Below are 24,070 nucleotides of genomic sequence, written 5' to 3' on the forward strand. Positions count from 1 at the left end.
TATTATGTATAGCGCTGTACATTAAATAGGGGTTGCAAATGACAGACAGATCAGACAGTGACACAGGAGGAGGAGAGGACCCTGCCCTGAAGAGCTTACAATCTAAGAATCTTCTGCCTTAGGAAAAGATATTTAAGGGGGCACACGATCACCCTGTATAAATATATAAATGGTCCATATAGAGAACTCTCTTCCCAAATATTCATTTTAAGATCATTACAAAAGTCAAGAGGGCACTCTTTGCTTCAGCGAGTAAAGAAATTTAATTTCCAGATAAGGAAGGGATTCTTCACTGTAAGGTCTGTTAAAACATGGAATCGGCTCCCTTACCAAGTAGTTTTTGCAACTACTATAGATTGCTTTAAGAAAAAGCTGGTTGCTTTTCTAGAAGCACAAAATATAACTGGGTAATAAAGTTTTGAAGTAAAGATAGCCGAGACTGTTGATCAAGGGAACATCTGATTGCCTCACGGGATCAGGAAGTAATTTTTTACTGTGTTGGAGCAATTTGAACCAGAGTTTTTTTCACTTCCTCTGGATGAACTATCCTAAGGATCTAAACCCATATTTATATATACATAAAATTGAAAAAGAAAATTTATGTTTTGTGTCTAAAAATTTAAAAAAAGACACTTGAACAGAATTAAAAGTACAGCAATACTTTCATTATAGTTATATAACAGAATGCATAATATATAGTTTTAATGTTACTGCAGTACCAGTTCAACAACAAATGCATCTGCATAGGCTGTAATAGCCTCCCTGAGCTAAGTCTTGCACTTCAGTATAAAATTATCTATTAACTCTGTTACTGGCTCCATATGGCAAGTTGGCATAAATAAACTGTTATGCTTTTATTTAAAACATTCTAGTACTCTGCTGCAGTGTGTATGCTTATGCTCAGTATGGAGTAGCTGATCATCTTACCAGCAACAACAATCACAGAGAACTACTGCAATCTTAAAAAAAATAAAAATTAAAAAAAGAATACACATATATATATATATTTTTTTTTTTTAGACACTTGTGAAATAGTGAGTCTGATAAGGAGCCTAATGTTTTTTGCATTACCAATAAAGAAAAAGACCATGCATATTGTACTGAGAATGGCAGAATACTATAAACACATTAGGCATATTTTTTGGCTTAGAGACACTGATACTTCTTATACTGCAAATATTAGCACCAAGGGAAGTTATTCTTTTTTGCAATTAAACATTTTTTAGTGATAAAATTACGAGCGTGTAGAAAAACAGCAAGCTAAGTACACATATCATTAGAAAATACCATAAGTACACAAATTATTAAAAAACAAAACAAAAACAAAAAAAACCTAAATAACAAAACACAGTCATAACAGAACAAAAGATTTAACTATTGGATCTGTATATCTGCTAGTGAGAAGAAAACAAAGTAAAATGGAAAAAGGGAAGTGGGACAATTGTACCAGTATGAAGAAGGGATGAAATAAAATCAATCTAATATAGCAAACTCAGACAGCAATTTATGTGTAAAGGCAGGATTTATTCTTTTTTTCAAATGTAGTGAAAAAGGTCAGGTCACCCATTTATTTATTATCTTGGCCACCTGTGCTCCTGAAAACACATAGAAGCCAGATTGTACACTGCACAGATAATAGCAAGATAGCCCAATAACTTTGCAGGACATTTCTAAATGTAGATTTCATAAAGGATTCCCCAGGTGCATAAAGAAATAAACTGACTAGCCCCACCAACTTTACTTGAATAAGAAGAATTTTTCATTTTTTTTTTTGTGGAATTGTAAGTGTTTTAAGAATGCTTTCCTGTACCTTATCTTAGCTGTGTTTTATTAGCATTTTTTTTTAGAAAAGCTCTTTTGCACTAGACTAGATTTCTCCAGCTGGCTAACAGAAATTCCTTGGAATTCTCCATTGCAGCTAAGCAGCTTTCCAACATCTGTTTAACTGTTCATGTGGCAGATTGAGAAAAAGGCTTTTCCATCAGATCACAAAATCTGCTTTCTTGTGATAAAAGCCATGCAGTTCATTAGGACAGAGTTTTTAAGAAACTGATGCATAAGGGAAATTATGCAGCAAAAGCTTTCACTGGACACAACCCAAGGGCTTTCAGTATATGGTACTGTTCAGTGATTCCTGGATAGGAAAGCTTGAGAATTGTTTCATTTCAGGCAGATGCCAGAATTATGCATAACGTCACATGCTATGGTTCAGTGTTCTCCTTTATGCCATGTGGAAAAATTGTCAGTGCTTAGGTAAAATAAATAAAACACATTGTAAAAATAATAAAGCCATTGTATAGAAATATTGAAATATTACGAGTTTACAAATAGAGCAGTATGGGATTTTTCAGCTTTTCCTTGGAACCTCTGTATTTTAGTGATTTTGCATTTTGTTATAATATCAAAGCAATAGTATATATTTATTAACAATTTCCCAGGAATTACGTCAAGTGTCAGCCCTGAAACCCATCTTTTCAAACTTGCCTAACTGTATTCTTTTGTCTCTTAAACCTTCACAATTTTGTCGCTAGTATCCCCCTCCTATTGTATGATATTTCCCCCACCATTTAGATTGTAAGCTCTTTTGGGCAGGGTCCTATCCTCCTCCCGAGGGATTGTTTGTATATGTCTCTCATTTGCAATTATTAATGTACAGTGCTGCGTAATATGTTGGCGCTAAATAAATACTGTTTAATACCAATAATGCACAAGACTTGGGGACTGCCATGTTTAAATAAATAACCAATTGTTTTATTTGATAAATATTATTAATTCACTCACTCCATTCATAACATCAAGTTGAAGTATAAACATTTGTATTTTGTTTTTTTTCTTAACAAAGAGTAATACAAACTGTTCTAACTGAAATATACCAGGCACATGAATGTAAACCCCTGATCTGTTTTAAACTATAGGCTTATTGGTATGGTACTATGAGACCACAAAAAGCACCTGTCCTTTCCAAACTACCAACCTGCTGGATGTTCATTGCGTATGTCAGGAATAAACTGTTTTTTTCAGGAATAAACTTTTTGTCATGTAACAGACCACATATTAAAATACTAATACAACAGCAAATGTTAGGCAATTGGACAAAGAGACCAACAAATGATATACCACATATATGACAACAGTAAGCACAACGAGAAATGCAGCAGGTGCAGAATCATTCACAAGCAGAACTGGGGCTTAGCACTGTGAGACACAATAATGGCAGAACGAGACTTGTCTCCTAACAGTGCAGGGAAGGTATGGACAATGACAACAGCAGGAATTGTAGTATATATCTATGAATAACAAAGAAAAAGAAATAATAAAGCAAAGCGGCACCTAGCAGAGCAAGCTAGCACACCAAATGTTAAGGCATCTCACCAATGTTAAGGCACCTTGGATTGTATTTAAAGTGTTCAAGAGGCAAGGCAAAGGCTAGGTACACACGTGCAATTGTTCTCGTCCGATAATCGGATCAGGGCCGATATCGGAAGAGAATCTGGCATGTGTACAGCGCTCGTCGTCCATCGTCCGAATGACCCTCCTGGCGGATCCACGGACGATGGACGACGAATGATCGTAATGGAAGTGAAGGGAGAGAGAGCGCAGTGAGGTGCCACTCCGTCATTCTCCCCCTCCCCTCTCTATATAGCAGAACGGTAATGTATGTACAATTCATGCATCGTGCAGTCGTTAGTCGATAATTATTGCACGTGTGTACATAGCCTAAGGCATTGGATTCCCACTGGTGTCAATTAAGAAAGTATGCTGACAGTTTCCACCAGCACATGATAAAAAAAGGCTAACAGGAAATTCCTGACAGGGCTTTTTGTACCCATTAGATAAATGACATTGGATAAATGACATTTTAAGGAATCCTAAGGAAAGGAGCTTGTGTACTAGTTATTTGGTGCCATTTATCAAATAAGGACATAATGAATAATTAAACACAACATCACCATTAATAAAAAAAACCTCCTCACTCTACATCCCAATTTGCACCGATACTATGTATAAAATATTTAGAAAAAGCCACAGTAGGTACTAACTGTTATAAAGCCATTCAGAACACTGGATACAAATGCTCTAAACTGATAAATTTGAAATGGTATGGGATCCGTAGGAAATGTAGCAATTTTAAAAGGTGCTTTGTGCTTTTTTCAAGAATACAACTCCACTTTCTTGTCCTCTGCATTCTTCCTTGCCAGCTGCCCTCTTCTGGGTTCGCCAATGCCCAGTGCCACCTAAACCACGTCCTATGTGCTCAGCCCATCATGGGCCCACCCTCTGGAGCTGTGTGACTAGGCCAGGTTCTTACACTACAATACTGCTGGCTGTGTGACCAATATTAAGAGCCATATTCTATTTAGAGAGGAAGAAGATGGACCCTGAAACATCATGTAATTGGCCAAAAGATTGGTACATGAAAAGTTTAATACACAATCTTACTTTTTGTTAAAATTGTGAGTGTAGTGATTGAAAGTCTCTATTTCATGTTTAGTAAATGGTAGGGTACTCTTTAAAGTTCTTGCCCTAACCTTCTGTTTTGTTGATATATGCAAATGTATACACATTGCAAGTATCACATAGTGAGAATTACAAAAAAAGAAAAAAACACATTAAAGTATAAAATCAAAATATTAAAAAAAAAGCATTATAAAAATAACAAACAAGAGCTAAACCATAGGGGAACATTGTGATAGAAAAGGTACAGTGAATCAGTTGCTTATGTTAATTATGTACCATTAGGAGTATTTAAGGAGGACCTTTTCGAAAATTGGTGACCTCTGGCACGGGAAATATGTGCTGGATAAAATGAGTAACATAGGAGTCATCCTGCTGCTCTGCCTCCAGCATTTACTTATAAAAGATTATACGGAGGGTGGAGATCACACCAGAGACAATGGAAATGGAAAACCTTACATTTTTATGCATAAGCGTAAATTGTGTCTCCCACCTCTTTGGTCATGGTCTTGCAGACTGATAACCTTTGATGATTTTATAAATAAGATTGGGATTGGAGAAATCCCTTGACCTTCTAGTTTAATTACACCTATCTGCAGTCAGCCCTGGCTTCTAGCATTTTATGAACAATACAACATTCAAGAGAGCTATAAATTCTACATTTAGGCCTCAATACTGAAATGAAGTGCATGGGATCCTCAAAACACAAAGAGTCATGTGAGGCCACTCACAGAAACATACCACAGCAAATATCATATAAAAGATTGCTGAAAACAGCACCAAACCATCAGAGTTTTGTTTTTAATATTATTTTTTTAAAATTTCAGTGTATTTCAGGGTCCAGCAAGATCCCCAACACAATAGCATGTCTTGAACTTGTCTTAATGTATTGATTTAGAACCTTATTGAGGTATTGCCATATCTGTCTGTTTTCTGTCCCTAGGGTCCCACTCAAGGTCACATTCTAGTACCAGTGTATAATACAACATCAATACATCCATTGGCTCCACAGAAGACAAGGCAATGGAGGAGCACTGAAGATCCATATCAATCCATTTTAGCTGCAATTTGTTTTTGAGCTTCTTCTGAGAACATGAGCTTTCTCACAGTCTACTAATAAAGTGCCAGAAGTGTATAGTTCCTTCTCCACACAAATATATTTTAAATATATATAAGATTTGTAAAAAGTATATACAGTATTTGCTATTGTATTGTGGCACAAACTAGGTTCCTGCAGTCACATAATGTAACCATTGAAGGCACATGGGATAAGTCCTGCAACAAGCTAAACTATCACATACAAGACCTACTAAATGCTGGAAATACAACCTTACTGTTATGACTATGTTATAATTGTATACATTACCCAAATATATATTACCTTTTTACATATTATGCTTTCAATTACCAATTTTTGTAGGTATTTAAAGAGTGTTTTGACTTAACTGGTCCTAGACCAGCAGGTTAGCTCTTTCTGTCTCTTAAAATGATGTAATTTGTAATTGTTTTATACTTGACTGTGACACTATTGCATCATAATAAAATATTCTGCAGCATATCTGAATGCTGTAGAAAGCTTTGTCATAATATTATTCCCTTTTTTGCAACAAACTGACATTACTTTAAAACATTCACGACAAATGTTTATGATGTGTTAAAAACTAGTATTCATTTTTAATGCTCCCCTGTAGTACTTTAAACTTTACTTAAAATTTGTCTTCTTGCAATGGAATGAGAAAAGAGGAAAAAAGATCAACCAACTGTAAACTACCTTTGGCAAGGAATGCTAAACACACTATTATAAGCTACGTGTTTCAAAGCAACAGTTTCACATTATTGGCTTCCCCATAGCTGGACTTATAACTCTTTTATTTCCCATTCATTCTATTTGGCCACTATAGTGAAGAAGCTTTAGTCCTGTGCATGTTCCAAGTGGGAGTCTCTCCTCGTCCCTATGTGACAGAACTAGAATGAGCCCAGTGATCCCTGTACCAAGTATTTTTCCTGGACAGCCCAAATATAGTGATGAAAAGCCAAAACTTTTTAGGATATGCTGCTCTTAGGTCAGCAAGTGAACCTGTTACCGATTTAGCAAAACACTGGCTGGTTATAGGCTCTGTTCACATTGTGTCTTTTTCCAGCACTTTGAAGCACTTCGCTGCCAACAATCAGCACTCATCTGTCTTTAATAATCTGAAATCTATAAATTATTGCACTGCACAGATATACACATTCCCTATAGGGGATAACAATGTATGTTGATACAATTAAAACTGATTCATGAATTTAGAAAGATGATCTACTCCAGTGTTTCTCAACCAAGGTTCCCCCTTTTTTAAGGGTTTCCTTAAACAATGAACAGTTTGTGACTCCTAGGCCAGTTTATCTGATACCAATGATCTGTAAGGGCGGCAGCTTTCCCAATAGCCATCAATTCATCTTCCTACTGACCACTGCTCTAATGTACTGTGATCTGTGACTTTAGTAATTATAACTGGGGTTGCCTGAAGACCTGAGATTTTTTTAAGGGGTATCGACATCTTATTCATATATAATGCATTCTTTTTTAAAAACATGTACCAAGCCCAGATGTGTTATCAGGAACCACTACATCTACAGGGTCATCCGATGCTTTAAAGTCTTTGGAAATTATAATGTATAAGTAAAAGATCCATGTTGCAATTAAGTTTTTTTTATACGCCTTGATGCAAGACATCTTTTTTTCTAAATAATCAAATATTTTGTATAATCAATCATGCTGATGTCAACAACTATTGAAATATATTAAAGATTTCTGTATCACTATACTGATGATGTATTTATAGATCATTATTTTGTTTTAAAGCAGCACTTGATCTGGCTTTTAAATGGCCACTGACATGTCATACACAGGACAGTAATGCCTTGTTCTTAGCAGTGAATGTCTCCAGCTGCAGATCCATTTATCCACACCACAATTTCCTTGCAGCCCTTTAGTAGGCATGTAAACTGGGATTCAGGCAGCACACAGGAGGATGTCTCAGCACAGAAATAACCAGCTAAGAGAAATGGGAGCACAGGAGAGAGCTGCTTCTTCCAGTATCAGCAGCAGACTACAGGCACCACTTTCATCATCATCTCCTCTGCCAGGCTACCCAAGGCTTGCACCAGGAAAGGCTGAGCTGTCAGCAGAGGCATGTGAAGATCAGCAGAAGGAGAGCTCAGGATCTGCTTAGGGGGAGATAGCAGAGTTCAGTTCCAGGGAAGTGCGGTCAGCAAGCTTTGCCGCATTGTCAATTTCCCCTGCAATCCTCACTTCCCACATTCACACTTGTGAATGATGAAGATTGCTGCTGATATCTTTGCCTGACGATCGTGCAGATTGGAGGTTATGTGTCCTCTGCAAATGCCACTACTGCACAAGAATCCTTCATAGGAACACTTGTCATGGTCATTGCGAATAACTGGCACATTCGCCCAATGCCAAACTTTAGCAGCTAATAGATTTCTGGGGATGTGGGGCTTTGCATGTCTCTACGATGACCATTTCTAATAGCAGAGCTGTGCTTATAGTGTCTCTGATCGCCCACCAAGCTGCTGTATACTATTAATGTTACAGAAGGCTCTCCTATATAGTATGTAATTCCATTTTTATTCTTTACAAGACACATATGCTACATTGGCACTGATCCCCTATGGAATACTGATTGGCTTGGATCCATCATCCGGATAGAATACGTGGAATGGGGAATTATCAAGCTACACTATCAAGCAGTTAGTAAACTTTCATTGTGTCTCATGCTGGACATGCTGGGGGTACAGATGGTCCTCTACAAATGTTTTTACAGGCACCAGCTCCAGCTTCCTGCTCGCTGATTGGTTGGACAGCTTGGATTCCAGATCTGAAGTCTGGCAGATGCTCTTCTTCTCACTATTGACATCACAGTAGTATTGGGAAGTTGGTGACCTCTTCTTCTAAACTATCAGCCCCTGGTATAGTTCACATCCACAGGGATGGTTACCTGTCTCCTGATCAGCAGAGACTTTGACAAAACATTAAGGAATCACATATATTCAAGGATACGCTAAGGAGCCCAGATTGTGGAGTTTGATGGCTTCTTTGAGAAGAGTGAAAATCTTGTTGGTGTTGAACCTGATTGCTGTTGCTGGATTTGTACTGTTTTTGGCCAAGTGTAGACCAATTACTGTGAAAGGTGGGGAGGCCTTTCATGAGGTCCATCCAAGGGCAGAGGTGACCAACTTGACTAACCACCATGGGATGAGCCCTATTCAAGAGGCAGTGCTGAAAAGACTTTCTCTTTTGGAGGATATAGTCTACAGGCAACTTAATGGTAGGAATTTATTTTAATATAATTATGGTAATATAGAAGACAGACAGGCAAATGATATATACATAGTAATGCAGAAGTGATATGGGGGTTCCACCATAACCAGATCAGATTCTGAAGGTCTTAGGTGAAGGGCTTTTATGGAACTCATATACTATACTTTAATATATATATATATATATATATATATATATTTGTGTATCACTGTCACATAGTATATGGTATATATTATCATGCAGAAACTAGAGTGTTATATGCCTGAATTCTACAGCAATTCACAGAATCTGGTAATGCAGCAATAATGTGACCACGCAAGAAATGGAAGCTTTTACATTTATAGTGAATGTCATAATGAAAATCAAATCCATTTCAGATTGCTTTACTGGTGAGGTATGGCAGTCACTTTTTATAGTTCATGCATTTTTTATAGATACAATTCATGATCTGAATATTCTTCAAAGATTATGGAAGATTATGCAATATGGAAGAAAACTTGCCAGCTAGCTGACATTTAGGCTAAGAACCGATTGCATCTGACCAAGATACTCCATTTACTTTAAACATCACCCATCTTGATAAATAATGATAGTGTCCTATTTTTCCTGACACCTAGAAACAAGTTGAAGTTTGCTTATTATCTGCCAGGAGCTTTCACATTTGTAGCCTCAGCTCCATGACATCTTAGAGACGCCTCTAACCTCCTTCATCCATCACTCTCCTAAACCTACACTGGAATTTTATTGTAGGTGTGAGCAAATGCTGAAATTATACCAAAGTAAGCTGCTGACACAGAGGACATAAAATTAGTGGCAAATCCTATTATACATCATGGTAAAGCTGAAAAGCCAGGTTTCCTTATCATCTGCTATAACATCTTAGTAACATCACAGCAGTTTCAACATCATTTTAGGATCTTTTAATTGAAAAGTAGTATTGTGACCTTCTTTAATATTGTTCTATTTGTTTTATAATCTATAAACTGAATTAATACAAGTCCAATGAAAATGTTTGCCCATAGTAATTACGCTTTCATTGGGAAAATGCTTGCAATTTTGCATTACTTTAAATCATCCCAGGAAGACTACTCTGCAGGTGCAATAATTATGAAATATTCATATAGGGATTTCCATGAACTCAATATTTACTATATTGATAATAATGGCATATTATCACAGTGACCTAAATCAAACACTGCTGGGGTGTACAAAGCACTGCTTTTTCATGCTATTCTTGCGTTCTTTTCTTTCTTGTAGCAGCTGTGAGAAGTTTACAATATAATTTGCATATTTTCTCTAATGTGTGTAGTGTTTACTACTTGAATTGTGCATAATGAGCAAATAGTTCATATTTTGTGCAGACAACCCTTTGTAAATACCATTTAACCCGGAGCTATCTAATAACTAATGGCCAGCCATACATGTGAACACAGGCACACACACATATAAATATCACAGTGATCCTACTGATCTTGGATTTAACCTTGTTAAGTGTGACATTAGAAGCAAATGAAAACTGAGTATGATATTACATTAACTTGTAATTGCTTTACTACTCTATTTTTGTCCTACTCCCTGCATACAAATTTCACAACAAGGCATCATTATGATTCATAGATTGTATTAAAATCGAAATATCTGATACTAGGCTTTATAAGCCTGTGTAGGAATGTATTACAAAACACATATGTCATTCTTGTTTAAGACATGAAAAGTTACATTATGCTTACATTGTAAATGTAAAACTTGAAAGCAAAGAACATGTAATGTAATAAAATATAACATACGTGTAGACTTTATAGGGCCTTGAGTTCACATAGATTATCTATTGTTAGGGTTACTGTTCGTGTTCAGGGAAATGCTAAATCTGCCCAAATGTCAAAGGTTTGGTTCTGAAAAGCTATGAATGAATCTAGGATATTCAAATGCACTGAATTCAGTAAAAAAAAGCAGTAAAAGCCACTAAGCATGCATATTTATATGTGCATAGCAGTAATGATGTGCATGCTATTACATGTCAGTGGGAGTCTATTTACATTGTTAAATTATAAACTAGTACATTGCAGGATTATATTTTGGCAATATGTTATCAACCAAGTGGCATGGAAAGCCTGTTTATGTGGCATGAAAAAAAGTAAAAAAGTGTTGTTCCCCATAAAGCTGTGGACATGTGATGCTCCAGTCTCCTGGAGTTCTCTGTTTAAGGAGCAAAAGTCCAGGTTGCTGCTTTTGTGGGCGGCTTGGTTCATCAATATAGTGCTAACAAGGCACTTGGATGGTGAATTTTGATGAGTATATAGTGCTTATGGGGGCAGTGCTGGATGAATGTTTCCTTGGCATTGAAAGGTAAAAATAAATCCCTGTGTGATTCAGCAGAGTTGTATTGGGTTGGGAGATAGGAGTGGGGGGGGTTTATTTTCATAGACGGGGCATTAATATTACAACCAAACCCCTATCCAGGCATGCAGCCTGGGTGGCAGGAAAAGGTAGGGCTGCAAGTGTGCAGCTTCCTTCTTCTTTACCATACCAGGCCGCATGCACTGGGAGGAGTGGCAGCAAAACCCACAACCCTGCAATGTATCCTCATCCCAATGCTGGGGAAGGGGCTTCTTCTCCACCTTTATATTCCCCAAAAGGATGTGGAACTAATATAGGGGGGGGGCTTATCATATATTATGGAATCCCTCTTTATAATAAGAGGTGATGAAAAGTCTACCTCTTCCCAGGGGAAAAAGCACAGGGGTACTTAGCATCCCTGACCTATACTCATAGATATGTGTGAGTATGTATGTCAACGTAAATGCATTTACAATGTTTAAGGTCCCTAGCCAATAAGCTTGCATTATGTTCTGCTATTCTAACCCATTACCGGGATACTGATTTCAAAACTTAACATCTGACAACCCAGCAGGTGAAATAAAGTAAGAAAAGATGTTTATACTGGTAAAAATGAGCCTGCGTATACCACACCATCATACAACTTTATATAGTTTAGGTAATGTTATACTTTAAAATGTGTCGATATCTCTTAGATTGTGTGCATGTAGTTTCTATAGTGTACTTTTAAATATTACTTTTAGAAGGATGCTCCATGTACCAGAATTTGTTTTCATTGAAGTACATATGCATCTAATATACTACATGCCATACACCCAGTTCTGTTTATTACAATGAGTACACCTGAATACAGTGTGATCTTTAGGATTGCAATAACGAAAACAGTATGTATAGATTCTGAAAGCCAAATGTCAAAGGACCTAATGGAAATAGCTGTTCTTCATCTGTGCACACAATCCTGCAAAATTAAAACAAAGTCTCTCCAGAAAGGAAATTCCACATAAATGCTGTTATGACAAATAAGTTAAAGCTGAACTTTAGTAATAAAATGTAAAACTATTTATTCCATCATTTATTAAAAGCAACTATGAATTCAACTGAATCTAACTTTATATTACTCCTATTGAGATTCCCATATCTATTCAGAGCAGCCCATTGCAAAGGAGGAGGGGGATCCATGTTAGTTTATCAGGATATTGTCTTATTTCTCAGGGGTGTTATTCTAATCCTGGGAGCTTGCTTACAGGAAACAGGTAGCAGAGCAATGACCTCTTTTAGGTGATGATGCTTCTTCATTGTATTGGGTGGGGGGTGTTGATTAAATGCAGTGGAAAAAATTCAGGTCACTGACTTTGCTACGCGCTATATATGATATTGTATAGGCCATTTGCCTGTTCAGAAAGTATTTGCAACCTTTCAAGAGGCTAATTGACACTAATTGGAAAAAAAATTGCTGACACCAATATTCTATCATTATGTTAAAGGTTAATTAAAATTGGAAATGAAACTTTGAGCTGCAGGGAGCAAATACGACATGCTAGATGTTTCATTTTTTCATCCAGACATATTTGTCTGGTCTAACTGGTCTAACGCACTCTTTTATGAAAACAATCTGGTGCTTCCGGAATACCCTTTGTTTGGATGTTTTCTTTTTGTTATTGGAGAATGTGTCCCCATTTAGGGACTTTCCCTCACTTCCTGACTAGAGATACTCTACTCCACACTACCATACTCAAACCTAACCCTAGCCAAAAATGTATTTTTCTTATGATATACAGAGAAAGGAAGGGTTAGATCGCTAATCAGATTTATATTGTGGGCTGTGTCCCTATTGGGGAGATTTCCCCTCACTTCCTGTAAGACCATAAAGTAACATGGAACTCTCAGCATTGGTGATAATTTCAACTAAAACATTTTTTAAGTATGATGTGAAAGGATTAGAAACTCTTATAGTAAACCCCTATTTAATGTACAGCACTGTGTAATATGTTGACGCTATATAAATCCTGTTTATTATTATTAATAATAATAATAATAATAATAATTTAATATTAGTGCTTGTTGTCTCAGAGAACTTAACTCTTTAATTTGTTGTCATGCTGTTACTGGCTGTCACAGAAACACAGAGTAAGGTGAAATCTCCCCAAGAGGATCATGAATATAATTAAACTGTAACTAAATTTACCTCTTCTTATTACATTGCTGACATTTTTACTGAGTCCTTTTCCAGGTTCAGGTCTTTGGCCATCATGGGATCGTAGTCATTCCTGACAGCCAGTTATGCCAGGATCAAAAATAAGCATGAGCAGGTACATTCAACAAAAGATTGCAAACAGGTAGGCAAGTTTATTTTATTGCAGAAGAGACATTGTTCTTTTTGCAATAAGGTTTGCAATTTTCTTATGTATAGTTTCACTTTAAAACCTGAATAATGCATTTACTTTATCAGTTGATCCAAACACTGAATGATCCATTCACTCTATTTTTAAATGCACATTCACCATCAGCACGTTTGCCAGATTAAGACCTGATTGTCACATTTTAATGTTAATTGCTGTGACAGTGCATAAATCATTTGCAATGTCAATCAGACCTTCTTTTTTTGGGTAGTAGTAGGTGGTTGTAACTTTAATTGCAAGTTAAAAACTTTCAATTTCTTTGGGGATATATTACATGAGTGATCTGCAGCTGTGAGACTAAGAAAAGAGATCTGATCCAGTTCACATGTTTCTGGAAGCCACATTTAACATTCAACAATTATTCAGTAAATTTATGTTAGTCATTACTTTCATTTATTTTTTGGGCCATATATCCTCAATATTCAATTACATAATAATAAGAAAAACTTTGGGCCAATCTTCTCTTTTATCAGGCTAGAGGATATCATATAACATCCGCCAACCAACCTTTATGTCAAAGTCAAAGCTACATTCAATGCAGTACTTGCACTTTAGACATGCAACATGATGACATGCGCTATGCAGTCTTGTAAAATCTCTTCCATTAATCCTTCTAATGATTTATTTTGAAACAGACACTAACATTTGCATATCCAATTACCTATTCTTAGTTTGCATATATTGAAAAAGTAAAATGCCATTGGACCACCTACAACATAATTCTAAGAACCTGGGCTCTATTATGGAATATTGCCCTCGAGTCACTTACTTAACTCCAAAATTTGCAGTGAGCAACTATCCCACTTTTCCAGGTAGTGTGGAGTTGTAAACTACAGAAAACATCTAATCTGATCTCCTTTTCTGACAATTATTGTTTTCTGCTGACCAAATAAAAAATGAGAACTGTTTGGCTTTAGAGGTCAGAGCTTCATTTTTTAGTCTGAATCTGGCACTATTCTACTGATGTCTTCAATAAGCACACTTTTATTTGAACGTGAGCTCAATATTGGCTGCACTTGTAAGGTCAATAGTGACAGAGATGTATTGTAAGATATTATTTACAGGAATAGAGTTTCTATAAGGGGTGCAGATTTCCAGGAAGTACAGGGAGGCAAATTAAGTGCTATGGCTAATATTAGTTTCTTGTATGCTTGCTTTGGTAAATTTATTAGTATGTAATTGTAAAAATATAATTATAGTAGAGAACTGCTCTTTGTCTTTTAAGACAAGTAAAGGGAATGGATAATCTTTAAATATTTAATGCATACAATTATATAATCCTTAAAGAAAACAGCACAGTAGAACTGCAGATGACAATTCATTTTTTAAATATTTATAAAACAGATGTAGACATACTATTCACTAAAAGGGAGAAATAAAACTTTTTTTTGCAACTGAAATTGATAATCAGTCTCATGGATCATGTATGTTTTAACCTGACCACCTTTGGTCAGATGATTGCACTGGTGGTGCTATAAGTGTAGCTATAAGCTAAGTGTAGAAACCATATGTACTAACATGAAAGTGAACAGCAAAGTTAAAGCAGAGCAATTAGGACATTCCTTGTCATAATAAGAAGATTTAACTAATGTTTCTTAGCTCTATTGGGTCATTTAAAAGCAAAAACATAACTAGCACAGCTAGTCCAGCATTATCTTTTTCTTCACTGCAACTCTCCAAATAAATGTTCCTTCTTACATCACCATATTGGTATCAAGAGCTGATGTTACTTTTTGGCAGAAGCTTTAGGACATTCTTCATGCATGCACATCAGGGTCATGGGCTACCTCATAGTAACCCAAGCAAGGGATTTGAAAATTACTCGAAAGAAAGGTTTAAAGTTGTGATTTTGTCACAATGGGCGAGAAGGAGGAGGATAAGGACATTCTAATTTTTAGATGAAAAGTTTGCAGCCATCTCTATGATCTAAGATTTTTTTATTTAATTTAAAGACAAAAATCTGAAGTGACTCTTTTACTAGGTAAGAACAAAAAGTATTGCCTGTCCCATCGCCTTTGAAACTGTTTTTTTGTTTTTGTTTTGAAGAGTTACATTGGCAAAAGTATCTACCACCTAACACATTTTAAGATTTATCATGTCTGCTGAGCACTGTTGATCCATGTGCTTGTTCCCACATTTGTATTGATAATTCTGGCACTTGTGGCTCAGTGCCTAGGGCAGCAAGGTCAGACAATGGCACCAAGCCTCAAATTTAGAAACTGTGATAACTTTTTTCTGATTTTATTTATATAGTTTTTATCTTCTCCCCAGCCCTTCACATTTAGAAAGAAAGGGATTCTATAGATTTAGAAAAGAAGGGAACCTCAATCTCTTCTGGTTTGATGGTCTGCACACATCTGATGTATGCCTGTAAAGAGTGGCTTTTTTCTGTTATTGTATTTAGGTCATATGCTACAATTGGATGGTGTTTGTTCGAGTCTTGTTACTTCTTGTTTGTGAGCTATGCAGGCCATCCATACAACATTGAAACTAAAATCAACAAGTACTCTTATTTTATCCTAATTCAGGTTTCATGTAACTTTCCAAAATATCAGACCATAGCTTTAGAAGGCCTTTTGGTTGAGACTCACACATTACGAGTCCTAGGCACCTAGGGAACATAAGTCTCTGTCTATCCACCCTAATATTGTTTGTCTTCCTCTTTTATCTTGAATTTGGCTGAAATAATAGTACAAAAATGTCATTGGATTGCAAGTAGAAATTTGATAATACCACTAAATTGATTTATTTTTAAGCAAATCTCTAAATAGATGAATGCAAAAAACATGTATTTTACCTCAGCTTTGGGTGCTGTGGAGCAATTTGCATCAAAACTTGTCTTTTGTGACATATTCCTAAGTTAATAACACTATCCATTGAATGTTTACACATTTATTCACACATTAGTCCACTTGGTGGAACTTTGTGTATAGTATGTTAAAACTTCTGTAAAAAGAGGACAACAAGGTTAATATTGTAAAAAGATGCTTGGGGATTACCGTGTATATTAAGTAAAATTTTAAGTAAAAATGAGGTATGTCCTCCTAATATTCTGTATGGATTACCCCTTTATTAAGAGGTTCCCAACATAATTGTCCCTTGACCCAGATGAATAAGTACCCCATACTCATTCTAAGCCAGAAAAAAAACCTAAAAATTACAAAAAAAAACACACTATTCAAACCTAAAATACAACACACAGCACGTACTGTTTTTTTTTTTTTTTTTTTTTTAAACATTTTTTATACTCCTAGGAATGAAGTCATGTCACCCAATTTATGGTGATGACCAACAAATTGAGCATGCCAACTGCTGTTGCCAAATGGCTGATTTCTCAGAAGTAAACACAGGATTCCCAACGCTATATACATACTGTTTGGAATCCCGGTGGTTACCTCTGCTAAGTCTTCAGTGGAAGCCTATCACTGAGAATATAGGAAAGCTGGTAAAGTTTATCGGGCAGCATGGCTGCTCTCTGTGTTTGCTTGGGTTTCCTCCCACATCCCAAAAACATGCAGTTAGGTTAATTGGCATCCCCCAAAATTGACCTTAGACTGTATAAAAGATTACCATACATAAAGACATTACCATATGACGGATGTAGGGATATTAAATTGTGAGTTCCATTGAGGGCCAGCTAGTGACATGACTATGGACTTTGTACAGTTCTGCGTAATATGTTGGTGCTATATGAATTTTGTATAATAAAAATAATAATGTAAAGCAAATATAAAAACCCACCCACAAAAAGAAGAGGGGGAAATGAATGCAGAAGAGCATCCTATACCCATGTTGTTGGGGTGTTTTATTACAGTTGGACCTCTGTTCTTGCAAGAATAACAGTGAGCAGAACATGGCCCACTACAGCAACAAGCTCTGTAACCTTTGACATGAGTGTTTAAATAAGAAGTGAATGCTTTTAAATCCATAATTTGCAGGCTCAGACTTTCCCTCTTGACACTCTATTTCAAGAATAATATACCAGCTCATATGTATACTTTTAGAAAATTACATTGGCTGTTACTAATCCTAAACTTTCCTTTTGTTCCTTCAATTTAGCATCCCATAGAAAGGTCAGAACTGGTAGTCTACCTGTTCCTCCCAATTAAGGTCCACTCAACATGGCTTGTGTTTTAACTTTTGATAATAAGAAGATAGTAAAATACTAGATTTGATTTATCCAGGTGTTCTACACTTACATTTGCAGGTACTACATTAGTATAATTTGTGATTTCAAACAATCTAACATTGTGGCCATTTCCATAATACATTATGTAATGGGTGTATTTTTTTTGTAGTAGACACCTTTTTAGGCTAGACCTCACCATTTTAAACCAATCTGCCCCGACATTAGTAAAAGTCTTTAATTTTTAAGCTAAATGAAGTATTCTTTTTATCCAATAAGATACATAACGGATTTCATTAGTGTTATTATCTACTGGAGATTTAAAAAAAAATGTGTTTTAAAAGACATCTATATTTAAAAACTAAGATTGGCAGACTAATTATTATACTGTGCATCTGTACCATAATTACTACTTTTAGAGCCTAGAGCGACAGTCTTTTGAGTTCACATTCTGAACTTTTGATATTCTTGATCTGTGAAATGAGAGCAGTAGAAGTTCTGAGGATGTACACTATGTTCATTATTTATCCAAAAAATAGCATGAGCCAGCCTCGAAAAAAAATGATGAAATGTGCAAGAATTTGTATAAGGACAATTCACACATATAGACTATAATATTTAAGGAAACATGCTTAGTAACTAGCTTGCTCACATGTTCTTACTGAGGAGAGGGAAGGTGGAGCCGTCATTGGGGTTTTACTTTTTTCAGCCAATCAGCACTAGAGGTGAATGTGGAGCCTTGTCCTCATTTGCCCTCTAGTACTTGGGGATCCCACACTGTCAGGAGTCCCATGGCTGTGCTCATGACATGAATACAGCAGTGGGAATCTTCCTATCATTGTGGGATAACCTTTAAAAAAAAAAAGTGTACCACAGTTACACAAAACACACACATTTAATAAATTACATTAAAGTCTTGTCTTATTTTTTACACATATTTTTAACCCCTGTACTGATTCCCCAGGGTGGGTTGGCGGAGATCTGGAAGTCCCCTTATTAAAGAGGGCTTCCAGATTCCAAAGTCCTCCTAAAAACGCTTGTAAAAGCCTCCATTGAATTCAGTGGGAGCTTTCACTGACGTTTTAAGTGTTTTTAATAATATGAAATCAATGGGGCTGTTTTCCCGCATTTTCCAGAGTCTTTTCTGTGGTTTAATTTTTAAAGTGTTGCAAGAAGCATTATCTATAACCCTCAAAAACATGCCTTAAGGAAAAGTCCTGGTGTAGATTAGCCTATTGGATTGCATGGAACTTTCAAACATGGGCTTTTAAAACTTTAGGTTAAACGCTGGGGAAAACGTCCATGTAGATTCAGCCTAAATGTGAAACTCATTAATTTACAAATCAACTATGAAATCTCTCCAAGGCCAGACAGGATACACTTTTATCAGTGAAGCTGGGTCATTTGCTATTTGTTAGCAATCCTAGACCAGATCCATTCCAGGTTTGCTTTATCACCCAGCTTCACTGATGAAAGCTCCTGCCTCCCGATTAGACCCCTGGCATTTGTGGCAGGCCACAAAGTCAATAGAATGGTAAATTTTCCCCAGAATGGTGAAAGTTGAAATTTCTATTACAAACACAACATTTTATAACATGTACAAATGCTTGTTGGGCATTCAACCCTCAAAGATTCAGGTTCACTTCTGCTTAAACATTGTTTTATGCTGCTATTAGCACCCAACTCCATTCTTAGTGTTGGATAGATAGTGGGAGTGGGCCAAGAGCCAAGAGAGTGGGCTAAGAGCTAGGAAGGCAGGAAGAACAGACAGGAGTCTTGGCAATAGAGAAAGCTGTTGGTAATAATTCCCACTTTAATTTGGCTTTAATTCTTTACCTTTTGAATAAAGCCTATTGGGAACAGAGGGTCTGACTTTGTAAAACCTCAAAAATATTCTCAAATGTGTAAGCTCAAGGGGGTTTAATGTTCATTTATTTTCTTTTCTTGGAGCACATTGGGAAATCATGCTTTATTAATTCTGGTCTGAAATCTCTTTATCAAAACTTAAGTAGTGAAGATTGCAATATAAATTTTTAATAACATCTTAATATATTTTTTACCGGTTAATCTAAATCTGGTTATCTAAAATATTTAAAATGCAATTTATAAATATCTGCATCCCTATCAGTAACTCTTAAAGTCAAGATAAAATTCCACTTTACAAAATAAAGGATCAGACAGGCGATTATTGCAGAAAGGGACAGGCGATGTCTCTTCTGCAATAACCTCCCTTACCTGCCTGATCATTCTGGTGAAATGTGAAAAAGCTATGGCAACATGTGCAGCATAAGCTTTGTTTGTCAGGGAAACCAAGCAATGCTGACTTTCCTTGCATGTGCCGGAGATGAATGACCTCCCACACACCTGCAATGATCATCTCTATGAAGGAGTGGAAGATGGCGGTACCCTGCAATGGTTCCCGGAGAGGTGAGTCAGCCTGGTTCAATTCTGCCATGTATTGGTAGGTGAATGTAGCCACTGCATCCATCACACTAAAAACTGCTGCACCTATTTACTTAGCAGGCAGCAATCCAATCATTTTTCTTTCTAAAAGTGTACTTGCCTTAAAGGCTTGAGGCTCTTTATTAACCGGACATATTTATGTAAAAAATATTTCGCTGCCTGAAGCCATTCCACTGTTTGATTGATTAGTTCTGATCTATCATTGTCTCATGTCCAGAGATATTATTAAAGCACAAAGTAAACAAGTGTACACAAATCAATTAAGTCTATTTTCTCTTTTCATCCACACAGCTGGATAATTAGTTGGGGCTTATTGATACAAGTTGTTTTTTGTTAAAATATTAAATCTAATATTTTTTTAGGTTTTAATATTAAAATTACCTTTTGTTTCAATCTAAAACCAGCTATGCCTCTTTAACTAAAAAAGACACTTCAGATATTACTTGCAAATTGGGCAAATATGGCAGTCCTAAGGTATACTGGTTTTGTAATGAAATCTCAGCAGAAATCTAACTTTCTGTGATTAACTCCCTTTTTGCATGCAGTTTAGCATTCCCTCCTTCAGTTTGAGGAGGTCAGCCAACTGGCCTTTTTGAATATTTGAAGAACAATAGTAGGTAGGTAGGGATATGCACAGGTGTTTCCAAAATGTTGTGCAATGGTAAAAATCAAGAAAGTTTTTTTTTTTTTATAAAATATGATTTCCCTTTACACTGTTTGTAAAGAGAAGACATTTTTATCTTTAATTTATTTCATAAAGTTGCTGTGGTCATCATGTATATCACACATGTAGAAGCTATTCAAAGTGATATATTTAAAATTAAACTTGAAATATGGCCAGTTTAAAAGATGTTAAGATTACTTTCCACATTTGCAGTGTATTCACTCATATGAATATATCCTTTTTTCATTTTAGCTCACAGGGAAACATTTTCTAGTGTAGATTCTGTAATCTTCCTACCTGTACGGAAGTAATACATATAAATTATATTATGCTCTTTTTAAACACAGAGAATATGGAAATGCAGACTGATGATAAAGATACTTTTCCCCATAAAGGGTATGTCATCTCAGACTAATATGCAGCTTGTTGGTTGGGATATTATGAGAGTAATACACTATAATGCCATTATTTATTGGCCCCTTTAAAAGTTAATATTAGTGTTAACATATTCATTCTATTCATTTATTGTTATGTAATATTATTAGTACAGTGATGCTTTCTCGTGATCTGTAGAAACGTCCTGAATCAACTGAACAAGATGACTGAAGATTAGTTAAGAGTGTATTCTATCTTTCTCTGCATAGAGACCATGGTAATAGAAAATGACCAATTCCTAAGGCACTGAAGGAAGGAATCATTCATAGTAAAAAGCAGGGTGCCTATCTTGTTTAAGTCAACCCAAAAACTAAAGTCCTTATGAAGAAAAACATCATCCTATAATAAGGACACATATGTACTTATTATTCACTTATTGCTTGTACTTGCAATCTGCCAAATTTTTATGCCCCCAGCCCTTGACAGGATAAGCAAGACAATCACCTCTCCCTAATCTCTTTTATAAAATATAGAAGAGAGGTGCTCTGTAGTTCATAGGGAAAGCTGCGAATGACGTTAAAGTAGGACTAAAACCGCACAACTCACCTATCTACATTTCAGCGCAGGGTGTCACCATTTTCCTTCTCTTCTACCTCTGTCAGATGATCTCTGGTCATCTTGGTTGTGGCGTTGTGGTGTGTATGACGTAACTAATGTGTGACTGAGTTCATTCATTCCCGGCACATGCAAAGGAAGCCAGGATTGCTGGGTTTCCCTGGCATTCAAAGCTGATATTGCGCATGCGTAGCTCAGCTTTGATGCCTGAAAACTAGAGTATTCAGGCAAGTAAGACACATTGGCCCTGATTTATTAAACCTCAACCTCGCTGGAGAGGATACACTTTTATCAGTGAAGCTCGGTGATCCAGCAAATCTAGAATGGATTTCTTAAAAGTAATTTGATCTTTGTTAGCAAATATTTTCAATCTTGGACTAGATTTATTCCAGGATTGCTGGATCACCCAGCTTCAATGATGAAAGTGTATCTTATCCAGCCTTGGTGAGCTTTAATAAATTGAGCACACTATTGCAGAAGGTAAGCCACCTGTCCCTTTCTACAATAATGACCTGCCTGGTCATACAAACTTTAAAGTGCAACTTTAGTTCCACTTTAATTCGTCAGTTGAGGCAGAATCCACAAGATTTCTTTTGTCTTATACCAACCAGATGACATATCAGTTTTAATGATATATATTTAAAATAAAAAAACTCATATGAGAAGTTTGTTGTGGGGCTTACAAAATTTTAGTGTGTTCTGTTAGTACAGCAGGTGTACTGCTTTGGTACACATGCTTTTACAATTTGTGCTTTTGTGTAAAGGGAACAAATGATATTTTTTTGCAAAATATGGCATGTCTTTGTTGTTTCTGTTATCTTATCTGAAAAACTTATCTTTATTAAGTGTATGGCAGTGTTGGCAGGAACAGTTTTCTTTAGTAAAAGATAGGTGCCAAAAAACATGTTTAGTGAATCTTAGTGCATTCATCTTATTTTTAAGTCGGTCATAACTTTTAAAAGTAGATAGTTTTTAAAAGGATTGTTTTCCCAGCAGTGATTTTAACTAGGTACAAAAGTGCAGCTTTTAAGGCGATGGAATTCTGCTCAGCAGACGTTACGGTACATTGGATATCCAACTGTTCATGGCCTTGTATATCTGACTCAGGTCAGTTGTGTAATGCTCTAGCCACTGTTACTGAACAGAAGACATCCATATCACTGTAAAAGTTCTTTGAATTACATTTAGCAAGCCTTTTTTTTAGTTGCTGTTTTATAAAACGTGTCTCAGGGCACAAAAAAATCCTGAATCCATTATTTAAAATAAAAAAACATATTTACTTGCTTTTTACATGTATCCTATTTACCTACATATCAATTTCATATGATGCTGATATAGTATTTATGCAAATCTAAATCTCCAGTGTGATCATTTCCCATAATTCTTTGTTCTCACTGGTAGCTTTGTGGCCTTTAAACGTAAACGCATATTATAAAGTCTCCCGGCATCAATTACCGCACTATTAATACTACTATTTTTACTATTTATTATTTTAAATTTAGTCTTGAATAAAAGTACTGTAACTAGTCTAACGCCAGGTTGTTTTAGAATACTGTACTGCTATTGTAGAATTGAGCTTTTCCCACTTAAGTCTGCCAGACAGAAGGACTTCTGTGTGCTATAGTTGGTAATAGACACAAATGTGTAATTTATTTAACAAACCCCTAGCTGTTGCTAACTGCTTGTAGTCATTTTGTGGTCCTGTACCAAAAGCGGGCAGCTCTTCTGTTGCTGGTGACAGTCTCTCTGGAAACATGCCTGTTCCATCTGGCAAACTGATTAGAGTACTACAGCATTAAAGGATTTCAAAGTAGAGATGAATGAGCTTTGGAAAGTCTTCTCAGCCAATGATATGTTGATTTTGCCTATTCAGTCTGTTCCCCAGAGTGATTATTTTTTAGCACTTTTTTGTACCATTGGGATTTTTGGGATAAAATAGGATTTCTTCTGGAAACACAGATAAAGGAATATTCCCTTTTGAGATCCCACACTCATTCAGATTAAAAAATGTGTTACATTATTATTTTTCACTATTCTTTAATTTCTCCACTTGTTATGGGGATAGTAGCCTAGCTGTCATTTCCTTATGACAGTAAAACAGCATGAAAGAGTGATTATATTTATGTTTTTACACATTAGACACAAGCATTAGGCAATTTTTACCATGTTTTTTTTTTTTAAACTTAACCATTGGGCTATGTTCACCATGGACTTTCAGAAGACATGACCATTGAGGATAACACATCAACAAAAACAGTGTGCAATATCTATATATATAAAATTGTGTGAGTGTGTATGTTCCACCATCACTC

General features: G+C 36.0%; 1 protein-coding gene across 1 annotated transcript in view; it reads left to right on the forward strand.

Moving 5' to 3' along the window:
- The first annotated feature begins 7,441 nt into the window (after positions 1 to 7,441).
- The window catches only part of GALNT17 (polypeptide N-acetylgalactosaminyltransferase 17), a 168,971-nt gene continuing 152,342 nt past the window's right edge, over positions 7,442 to 24,070 (forward strand). Inside the window, exon 1 of the mRNA XM_072415930.1 lies at positions 7,442 to 8,786. Within this exon, the coding sequence (XP_072272031.1) occupies positions 8,546 to 8,786 (241 nt within the window). The 5' untranslated portion in view covers positions 7,442 to 8,545. The remainder of the gene's footprint in view (positions 8,787 to 24,070) is intronic.

The sequence above is a fragment of the Pyxicephalus adspersus genome, chromosome 1 (assembly GCF_032062135.1).
Source record: "Pyxicephalus adspersus chromosome 1, UCB_Pads_2.0, whole genome shotgun sequence".
NCBI classification, from domain to species: Eukaryota; Metazoa; Chordata; class Amphibia; order Anura; family Pyxicephalidae; genus Pyxicephalus; species Pyxicephalus adspersus.